The sequence below is a fragment of the Myzus persicae genome, unplaced genomic scaffold (assembly GCF_001856785.1).
Source record: "Myzus persicae strain clone G006 unplaced genomic scaffold, MPER_G0061.0, whole genome shotgun sequence".
In the NCBI taxonomy this organism is placed as follows: domain Eukaryota; kingdom Metazoa; phylum Arthropoda; class Insecta; order Hemiptera; family Aphididae; genus Myzus; species Myzus persicae.
The window spans coordinates 910,669-922,842 of record NW_019101024.1 but is presented as its reverse complement, the minus strand read 5'-3'; the positions used below and the strand labels follow the sequence as shown (position 1 = coordinate 922,842).

Here is a 12,174-nt window from a genome sequence, read left to right as displayed (position 1 = left end):
ATTTAAAAATAAATTTTATTTTGCGTTCGACATGCCGTGCGCAATGACGACTCGATACATAATGAAATTATATATAAAAAAAAAACACGTATTTCAGCCACATCAAATGCTGCGATAATGCTCAGGGAAAATGTACAGTAATAAAACAATCACCTTGTATTTTATTTAGATGTATTCAAATGATTCACGTCTGATATAATATAGTTTAATGCACTCTGCATCACGCATGAAATAAGTAGATATTCGATTACACTTTATTCGTTGTTTTCGTATGATCTCTGTTGTGAACATTATTACGTATCTATATAATGATGACGTGTACGCCACCGAACGGACCTTTAGGTGGTAGCTTTGAGCAGCTACGGAATCGCACATAGCTGGGAAGAACAGGGTCATAATATATTTTTGTTAAATATTATTACTAAAATTTAAGCTAATGCCAAAATAAGACTAAATATAAATATAAATATAAGGATAATGTTGTTGTTCACTATTAAGATTTAGAAAAATTTAAATAGTAGCTGTGTTGCATTTTGACTGGTCGAAGAACCTTATTCAAAACGCGATATTATGAATAAAAAAAAAACATCTAATAAATCGTCGTTTATACTCTTATAGGTAGGTACATCAAAATAAAACCTTTATAATCACATCAATTGTTTAATAAAATTAATTAATTTTTAAATATTCAAATGAAAAACAATTGTTTTGACTAACAACATAATATTTGAAATTTCAGAGTAAAATGTTGACGGGGTTGGTTTATACATTTCTGAGTATTTCTCTCGAACTCAATTTAATGATCTACCCCGTAGCATTCCATGGAAAGTTATTATACAGAACCCTCTCAATCTTAATATTATGAACTACTATTATATCCTTTAATTAAAGTTTTTTGTCAATGGTTGCAGGTTTCCCCTCGACGCATTGTACATCATTTCCACTCCGCGTCTGGTATTTTAAATTTTTAGTAAAGATTTTTATGATTATACCATTATAATGCATAGCTTATATTAACAATTTATAGTTAATTTTATTCATAAAATAAATATGAAATACTTGCCAGTAGTCTGTACTCAACTGAAAATATTATGATAAATGATAATAAGTGCCTACTCAATTACCATACAGATTTTAATCTTTAAAATGTAATTGTATCATCATATCGGATCATTGGAGTATATATAAATAAATAATTGCCTAATAATATGTATATATACAACTATAAACAAATACATTAATTAATTATAATATCGTACATAGTTGTAGCCTACAACTATAGAGTGTTAGTAAGATAAAATAGTAAATATAATCACCAATATTGTGTTATTTGTTATTTTAATATATCTATCCGATATATTAATTATTAAATAAACAAAAACTGTTTTTATGTTACATCTCGAACAACCATAAACCACAACTTGTTTTCCAAAAATTATATTTATTGTCTAAAAAACGGTAGGTGTTCATCAAAATTATTGATTATACTTTGCTAAAATAAGTACCTATACTTAAAAACCAATGGTTGGGTATTTAGGAGTATGATTAATATTAAAACAATAAAATAAAATAACATACCATTCCTTAGTTTATTGCTAGCAATTAAGTCTTTCATCAAATTTGAGTGTTTCTGAAATCAAATAAATTTTACAATCCATTAGAATATTGCAGCAATGCATTTTTTTTACAACATAACAATTTTTTATTTAAGTACTTCAATAAAATATACAACTAATACAAAAGTATAACAAATAACATAACAATATTTCAAATGTAAACCACTGATTTATTTTTCGTATTGAAGCTATTCTGTGACGTATATAATAATATGTAACAAATTGACATTTTATAATGTTAACAAGTTGAGACAGCTCTATATAAAGCTATACAAGACAAGGCGCCACCTCAAAGACAATAAGTAATAAAGCAAATACCTGCCAGTTGTATTTAAAATTGCTCTTCACCCGAATCAACTTTATTTGTTTATTCGTCACTTATGAAATCCACGGTCGTTTGTACTTTAAATAATATTCTTCCATTTTGTAATGTTTAGTTATAAATATATTATTATTGATGAGATTTTTTGAATTTTACAATCATTTCTAAATAAACAATAAACAAATTCGACGATGACAAGATTTATGATGAATATAAAATAAAAAGACATGATTTACTGAATGAAGAATTTTTTCGTTTATACATGAGTTAAATTATAAATGTACTGTCTATGAAATAAATCTTAAAATAAATTTTAACCTTTCAGATAATTTGATTTATTAATAAATGAGTTTCGAAATATATAGACAAAATATTTTAAAAGTTCAGAGTTTCAATAAATTTCAATTTAATTAAAATGTTTTGATGATTGAACAACCAAAATGTTTTTGTAATTACACGTCACACATTTAAGGTAAAGTAATTGGAGAAGCGGCTTAAATAAAAAAAAACGAGGAAAATATCATACGACTAAAATTGTTGATAAAAATATAATATATTGTATACCTAACAGTTGTTATATATGCATATGAGTTTAGATATTTAAACACTTAAAAAGAAGAATGACTTCCATTGATTTTTTCGAATACGATATTGCAACACTAAAAAATTACAACTGACAAAAAACAGTATAATTCTAGTATACTTAACTAGACCATACATAAATATTTTGTGAAAATCAAAATTATAAATTTACATAATCGATATTTCTCTATGATTTGATTTTTTTCGAAATCATTGTATAGTGTCCGTTTTTTAAGCACGTATTAAAATAAATTTAAGACACGGAAGGAGAATGTTTAAATATGTATTGATATTGATGTAGGTACTTAAGTACTTAGAATATTTATATTTTTTCACAGACCACAGATTTTCTTTAAATATTTTAACTAAATTGTATATAAATAGTTTTAAACGATTTATTGACTTTTTATAAAGAATACATAAAAATAGTCCAATCAAAAAACAACAACAACTAGATTCTTACTTTATTTCGGGCTGGTACTCCAGCATTTAAGATTAATGTGTATTCTATGCGATTATAATAATGAAAATGTTAAAAAAGATCAAGAACCACGATTTTCTTTTTTATGTAAAAAAAGGAATGATAATTAAACAAGATAGTTTGATTTCTTTTGTTAATGTAATACTCTATGAATGTAAAAAAAAAAAAAAGGTTTTCATCCCCTATTCACGATAAAAGCTTATATGCTTATGATAAATCATGTTATTAATATAAGGTTTGATAATATATAAGTATGAGTTAAGCTCCAGATTAAAAGCTTCCCATGTGATCGAAATCGGCGAAACACAATGGATATATAATATGCCAGTACGTGTCTGTAAATAGTGATCACCCGTGCACACACTTTTACGATCTTAAACCTATTCTATAGATTTTAATGAACTAAATGAAGACATCGGCAGAGAGAGGAATGTATGCACGTTGCATCATCGTCATCACCACCATCAACATCACCATCGCTGTTTTTACGACGCCTGTGCGGTAAGAGTCGGTGTTTAACGTCTGTAAATGAATTCAGCTCTTGTTCGCCTTTTTTATGTGATAAAAAGGGATGAAGTACGAATACGACGAAACACAGAAAATAAGAAACAGAAACGCGTACACGGAGGAATGGAGGAACTAAAAGGTTTTGTTATCTCAGGTTAGTACCTACTTTATACTTCCCTCCTTATAGCGCTAATACCCCGAATCTTTTATTTATTTATTTGGTTTTTTTAGCATAGCGTTTTTTTTCTTCTCTTTGACTTCGTAAAAATAAATAATAGGATATTTTAAAATACAACAGACTAAAGCAACAACAACAGAAAAAAACAACTGCTCTCGCTCTTAAAAAAAAAAATTTGTTATACCTTTCTTTTGATTCTTAATTCTTAATAGTTCGGTTGTATTGTTTACGTCGATGTTAACGTTTTCCCCCAATTTTTTTTTTTAAACAAACGATTTGTAATATAGAATTTACAACAAGCACGTGTGCGGATATATGTATGTATACACTTTCATTTTTGACAAGAGACGTGTGAAAAAATAACTCACCCAATGGAGACACTTTACATTTCCTCTTAAATTAATACCATATAACCCAGAAACAACGGAGTTAAATTTCAGGTACATGAGACATAATATAATATATAATTCTATACATTGAATAATATAAATCTTGCATATACCTACTAATAATAACATAAATACTAAATATATTTATTTAACTTTTAGTTGTTACACATAATATAATATATTTGAATGCCAACTTTTTTAATTCACTTTTTGTACTTTGTACGCTTAAATTAAACAATATACAGCATATGCAGGTACCTACTTAATATACATTAGATACATACATATGTATACATAATATTACAATTAAATATCTAATTATAAAATTCATAATTTCATTGACATAAACATCAATACAAAAATGTATATAGATAATAAGAGTTTTAAAACTTTTTTAAAATCTCATTTTTCCTTATAGAAGCTGTTTTGGCTAGTATTTTTTTTTCATTATTTGAAGTCATTATAAAGCAGGATATATTTCTGAGTATTTTAATATATATAAATAGAATTTAGAACTAGTAGCTTACTAGTTATAAATATTTAAAGACTAGACGAGTCTAGTATAGGTTATTAAACCTCTTGGTCCATCTATACTTTTTATTATAAGCCATAATGAATTAAATAAATACTCTTGAAGTGTTAAATAAAATATATGTATACTAAATAAAAAAAAAGATATTACAAGAAAAACAATGGTAAAACTACAGTTTTTTTTTCTTCAAAATTTGGTTTTGTCATGATTTCAAATAAATCAGAAGAAATATTTAAAAAAAATGTTAATACTTTTGAACAGATACTTGTGTTGGCCGTTAAAAGATTTAATATATTTAGTTTGTCATTTGTTAATACGGGAAAAAATCCAAATTTAAAACTGGATATTTGAGATGAAATTATTTTTGGAATTTTCAAAAGCACTCGTGAAAATTATTATTGTAGTTAGAAGAGATCAACTTAACAAAAACAAATACGAGTCGAATATTTGTTTGAACTTTGTTATATTTTGTATCAAATTTCTACGAAATAATAATAATTACTGTAAGCTTTACTACCGTGATTGAAATTTCAAACTAGACGAACATTATTTTTTAGGTATTTTCAAATGGTATTCAGTAAATACTCTGCTTTTAAATATGTTTTATGTGGAAAATGAAACAAAGCAATAAGTCGTAATGCATTTTAACTGGAACGAATGACTATATATTACATATATTTTACGATCCACCCAATCTCGTCAAAATATTATTATTAAAAGTAGGGAGAAAACACCATAAAAGAAAAGACCATCAGATCCCTTAATACCTTCTATATAGTATTTTAATATATAGTTTTCACGTTTATATGTACCCATTAAAATATTATATCATACAGTTTTACTTTCACGTATTATTACTACGGTTTTATTTTTTAATCATCACGCGTAGTACCATCAATCACTTTATGATGTAGGTACATATTAATTATTTAAATATTGTATACAACTTACAGCCAGTGAAGTGGTAGTAGGTTTGAGGGTGGGCGAAAATCGGTCGAGTCCATATTGGAACTATATAACCCTTACTATTGTTATTTTTGTTTCCATTATTATATTGCTATAATATCATGTATTTATAATGTGACTCTCGTCATTTTATTTTATTTTGCGAATCTCGAGACACAAACAAATATTCCTAAATAACTTGTAGATAAATATTTTAAGAACTTGTGTAGCTACTAGCTAAATAGTAAATCAATTATTTTTGTAACGAGTATATAACAACACTCTTATAGATTATCTTTTCAAATTTAGATAAATCAAACATTCTGTTGAACTCTGCCCAAAATACATAGATATAGTCATATATAAATGGAAAAAAAGAGGTGATTCTGAATCGACCAAGAATAGACCACACCAAAGTCACACATGGATACCTTATGACAAAGACAGATCGGCTCTTGTTTAAAATATGCAAGATAAAATATATGCAATATGCTAAACAACTACATCAAGCACACCATCGTTTATTGTCCTAACTTCGATGAAGAAATTAATATAACATTCCGAACAATTTTTATGAAGCGATTGGTCCATTTTTAAACATTTTCAATATAATTTATTATCTTTTAAAAAAAAATGAAATGTACAGTGTTATGTAACGTAAAAATGTAATATTTATGAAAGCTAATAACTTTTATAGCTGATGTTAAAAATAAAAGAAAATCATTTATATTTTTGTAATAAGAGCTTCCGAACGGAGAAATAAATGTGCTGGATTTACAATTATATTTGTTTTTTTTTTAAATTATTATATATTTCTTACTGTCTTGTCGCCTTGTGTCATCATCACATTTCGAAAATTGGATATAGTTATTACTTAATAGGATGGGGGTAGCTCCAAATTGATAGTATTTTATTAAATAATTTGAAAGAACTAATATTAGTTACAAACAATGGACAAAAAAACTGGAGCATATTTTAGGCAACACTAGTTTTCGACAAAATCGATTTTGTTATTTGTTTCATCAAATATTTATATTATCATTACCTATATATGTTATCATTTTTTAAATATTTTGGTTCTTTTTGCGTTATTTATAGCCTTATAGGCATCTTAAATTTTCAAACTTTTTCCTTTTTTTCCAATTAATATTTATACCATTTTGTTGTCAAACAGCTTTAAAATGAAATACAAGATTCCTCATATGTCGTGTTTACAGCTGTTCAAAAATATTGAACATCTATACATTGTTATTTGTTACAAAACAGTATTTTTATAGTACTTATTTGTTTTAGAATTTTGTGTTTTTAAATAAAAAAAAACTATCAAATAAGTATTTCACATATATTTTTCGTATTTTCGGAAACATGACATATTTGAAATAAAAAAATTAAAGTAATTAAATACCCACCTTATAACTCAAAAGTGTTCGTTTTGATGAAGTGACCACGATTTTATAATGTATTACATTATTTTATTACATTGCAGCAGTTCCGGGGTTAAAGATTTGTGAACAAGTCGATTGACGTGTTCACGTAAACGGTTTACTCGCGATTTCTTACAGAGAACTATAATGCACGTGATTTAATTTCGTTTGTTGGTGGATCCCGTTAAAAACGATTGACATCAAAGGAATAAAGCACGTGACGAGTTCTACACTGGTTTATATTGTGTATTTTGTAATTTCAAATTTTCAACCACGTCGGGTGGTTAACATCGGTCAATTAGTGGAGCAATGGCACGGAAATTGTGTAATATAATGTATAATACTATTATTATACCGTAGACGGTTATATTAACATGATCACGGAAGTCCATATATATTGCGCGTGCGCAAAGGCCACCTCCGTTTCACTCGAACCGATTCCAGTAACTTCCCATCGCAAGATAATTTAACGATAACAGACGTGACTCAGCGACACGTTGTGTTTTGGTCGAATTTCCGGCGAGGATATGTACGTGTTGCGTAAAGATGTTTTGGCGTTTATGCTATTGTAGACCATTAGGTACGGAAACCTAGTCGATTTGTTATTGCAGCCAGCCATTCTTAGTTAGACAGAAAAATAATTAACCGACAAAAAACCAAATAAACTTGACCCCCAAAAACGTAAACCTAAAAAATACAATCGAATAATCATTAAATCTTATTGATATTATACCAAACACGATCACTGATCACTTCGTGATTGTTATCGTGTACATTCACTGGAGTCCCTTGCATAAACTTAAAAAAAATTTTATTTAAATTTATACAACAGGTAGAGTGGTAATAAGCAATATTCAACTTATGAAATATTTATATTGATGAGCTGCGTGACGCTCATTCGCGTGTTTCAAATTTAGCTCGACAACTACAAGACCAGTAATTATTATTATCAATTTGCACAAATTGTCTACCACAATTTCAAAATATGTAAACTCCCCATCACTCGTAAAATCCAAAACCACTTTAAGGCGCTAGCGTCACGTCATAATACTGTCTCCATCTAAGTGATTTACGATTTTCTCGAATGATGATGTTGATGGGGGAGGGAGAGGTTTAAACATTTTGAAATTGTATTTACAAATTTGTACAAATTTCACTACTGGTGAAGTTGTTGAACTAAACGTTAAACATATCTATATATAAAAATGGACTTATTTCTTTTGTAAAGGCATCACTTGAGAACGCTTTTACTTCTTTCATTCATCTTCTTGTTTTAAGGCATACATTTAATCGGATGAAATTACAGTTCTGAGAGGAATGAGTAAAAAAATAAACTTAGATTAAAATATTAATAATATATTGATTGCCATTGGTTAGGTAATCAGGCAAGTTTGTTGATTTGTATTATTATTTTTTTGCCAATAATATATTTTAAATCAAGTTCGCCGTTTTTTAAATTTATTTAAAAGTTTAATTTAATATCGATTTTTGGTAAGTTTTGATAGATTAACTCGTGGTATACATGGTTAATTACTAAGGAGTCATTTTTTTATTTTTAATATATTTTGGTTCTTCAAAATTCCATAATTTATACTTAGTAACTTAGGTCGTACAACTCCCGATGCTGCAAGCCTGCAAGTCAAGTAGCGAGAAGAGCTAAGGATGAATATAATCGACGTAGAAATGTCGGTATAATCCCCATCGATCTCAGTGGCATACACAGCTATTTTCAATGGGGGGGGGGGCTTACATATAAAAAATTACATACATATATATATTATACATTGATAAATCAAAATAATATGTATATGTTGTTTAACTAATATTTATTTTCATTATAAAATAATGTCTATTTTCCTGGGTTTTTGTCCCAACTCATCAATGACTTCTTCAGGAGTTAAATTTATATCACGGTATACCGACAACATGGCCAATCCATTTAATCTGTCCTGTGTAAATAATTATTTTTCAGTTTAAAATATAATGTTTTAATATAATGGAGTATTATTTGGAATATCCCATATCTAACAATAATTATTATTAAATAATAACTTCGGCGACGACGGTCTTCTCGCCGTACATTTTTAATCGAAGCGGGGGGGGGGGGGGTTTTAAACCCCCCCCCCCCCCCCGTGTGTGTACGCCACTGATCTATCTACATTCAATTATAACTCGGCGATCGATGATATTTCACAAAAAACTGTTTGGCGAACGAACGTTGTGTATCCACATTGCAAAGCTTTTAAGTTTAAAAATAAACCTCCTGGATTGTGTTGCGTCAGAAGCTAAGTGAAATTGGTGCCATTGGTATCGTCACCAGAGCAACTACATTAATTTCATACTACATTAATCTATCATTTTTTTTTTTATTCCCGTTTGAAATCAATAGTCATAGCTCAGACAGGACAACGCTAGAAAGCTACAGCTAAATTCCTGTGACAGGCTACTTTTCGTCTCGAAAATAAAACTTGTAGGGGATAAAGATAAGGGGTAAAATATTAATAAACTGGTAGTGATCCATAATATGTAAGATTAAAAAAAAAAAAAAATAGAAACGATAAACTTTTTTAACTTTGATACTTTAGAGTTAATTATACATAGGTACCATACCTTGCACCTGATAATATAATACTCGCATAATGACAAGTGAGTCTCACAGACAAACCCGAGCGTGATGGCTATAAATTACAATATGATATGATTTACACTTAAAAAGACAATAATTATTGAATCAACAATACAATCATTTACATTTTTCTTATTTATAATATTTTAAAGTAACAAAAAGCTCGAAGTCATATCCAATTTCGAATCATCAATACATTTATTGTATGCCTATTAACTTACGCTTCTCCATTTGGCGCAACTTTTGTTATTAGTAAATAATTCTTCTCATTTAAAACAAAAGTTGGTTTCATAAAATACATAAACGATACTGAAATGAGTTCAATTTAGCATGTAACCTAAACCTAACAATGAAGTAAGAGGTCATGTTGTCAAATTTCCAAAAGATCCAAAACTATAGGATGGAAAAATATATTGACAAATTTGTACAAATGCAAAAGGGTCACAACTAATAACTCTTCTAAAAGACAGCCACTTAACGATCAAGGTATTTTAACCTTATTCTTAGATGAAAAAACCACTAAGTGTGATGTATTATATTTTTTTAAAGAGTTTGCCTGTACCTAACAGTCCAAGATTTAATCACTTATTATTTTTTATTAGTTATTGGGTAGTAGATTAAAATACACTAAGCCTGCTCATAGCTAAACCTGTATATTTTATTATAAAGCGGTCAAAATCAAATGGTGTAGTTGAATATTGTGATCATAAGGCTGCAGATGATGTCTCTAATAAAAAACTTTTCTAATGCTCAAACTTTATTATGTAGAATTTAAGTGATACAAATAGTAAAATATGTTATATTATATTTGTTTAATTAATTCTGGCAGATTAGAATTTTACTGGTATCGGTGAGCAGAAAATATTAATTTGTGGTTGAAAATTGAAATGGTTGAAGATAATATGTTATTAAAATTACATGGTTTTGAATAATGTGATATTAAAATGAAAACGCAATGTAGGTATACACAATTAGGAAGTATGTGCATTAACGTTATGAGAAATTTTGTTTTTACACTATCGAAAATAAAAAAAAATACGAAAATGTTATTCTACTTTAATTATAATATTATATTGTATATATGTATACGTTTTAAATGCGTTCTTAAGATACAGAAATGGTTGATTAATTAGTTTAATTAATTATATATGTAGGTATATGTACTTATATTTGGAGCAATATCACCCTCGCCGAAAAGGCTACACTATCCAATGGTTTGGAAAGTTTCCTGTCTTAATATTAATCATCACCACCGGGAACATCTATTATTTCCTTCTTACACGGATAATAAAGGTATAGGTAATTAAGATGGCGATTATTTATATAAAGTTTCTAAAACGGCAGTGTAGTACGCATGTATAGTAAATTATTATCGTAAAATACAGGATGAAAATTTGGTACAAATATGTGAAATAGAGATGATTTAAATGTAACTTTTATAGATTATTTTCTATGTACGTATTAATAACAACTTACCGTGGTACTAATAATTTATACTGCAGTAAACCTGAAAAACTCTATACTATTATAAGTTATAACGACGACTAGATGTTATAATACCATCAAGAGTAACTTTTTTTGTTGTTTTTTACTGTAACATAGGACATAAAGTTCTGCCAGTAAAAAATACCAATTATCGATTCCATTATGACACCTACGAGCATTATATAAAAAAGCAGAAATACTACAATTGTATAAAAAAAAAAACTGAATGTTTTTCGATGGAAAACAATTTGTGACAATTAGATCGTCACAAACTATACATTTTTAAGCACTTAAACCACCCGATTCGCGCTATTCAGTAATCCATCGGATTAAAAAGAAATCAATGATAGTTCCAATGATTGTTTCTAATCCCGAAACAAAGTAACACGCTTTGTTGTTATTAATTATATTATAAGGTTACTTTAAACTATACTTGATGTCTTAAAAAGGATGGAGGCCGTTTAATAGGTGCATACAAGAACTTTATTACACAATGTGATATTATACAGCAACTATCAAGACTGAATCTCATTTTTTTAACGTGATTTTTAACAGAATTAGTGTTTTTTACCTTATTAATTTTAAAGAAAATGGCTTGGCGCAGCGCGTTGGCGGCTACCTGTCACGGAATGCGACTGGGCGTAAGTAACGGTAACAGCTACCAGCTCCCGGATGGGTGACCACCCTGGTTCGTAGTAGTTAAAAACTTTGCCACACATACACGTGTTTTCTACCTACCGTGAAAACCGTAACAATCGTAAAAACAATCTACCATGCCAACGTTACCCCTACTATAGTTCGTAACCCCTACAACAGCTAATGGCCTTAGTCGTCGGGCTTAAAGTCAGTAAAAAAAAAAAATTTAAAGAAAATAAATTATAAGGTACATTAATTAAACCATAAACAAAAATTTTGTAAATGAAAATTTAATTTGCAATTCTTGCATGTCAGCAAATTCATTGAATTTTTGGATAATTATTTAGAATGTAGATACTTTACCAGGACGCAACGTACATTTAGAAATCAAATATCAAAATAATGTAATACATTTTATTTAAACACGATGTGTTAAACTCGTTTGTGTACA

General features: G+C 28.2%; 1 protein-coding gene across 1 annotated transcript in view; it reads right to left on the bottom strand.

Moving 5' to 3' along the window:
- LOC111027300 (rap guanine nucleotide exchange factor 4) overlaps nucleotides 1-12,174 on the bottom strand; it is a 193,633-nt gene that overhangs the window by 21,251 nt on the left and 160,208 nt on the right. Inside the window, exon 5 of the mRNA XM_022305623.1 lies at nucleotides 1,579-1,630. Coding sequence (XP_022161315.1) covers nucleotides 1,579-1,630 — 52 coding nt within the window. The remainder of the gene's footprint in view (nucleotides 1-1,578; nucleotides 1,631-12,174) is intronic.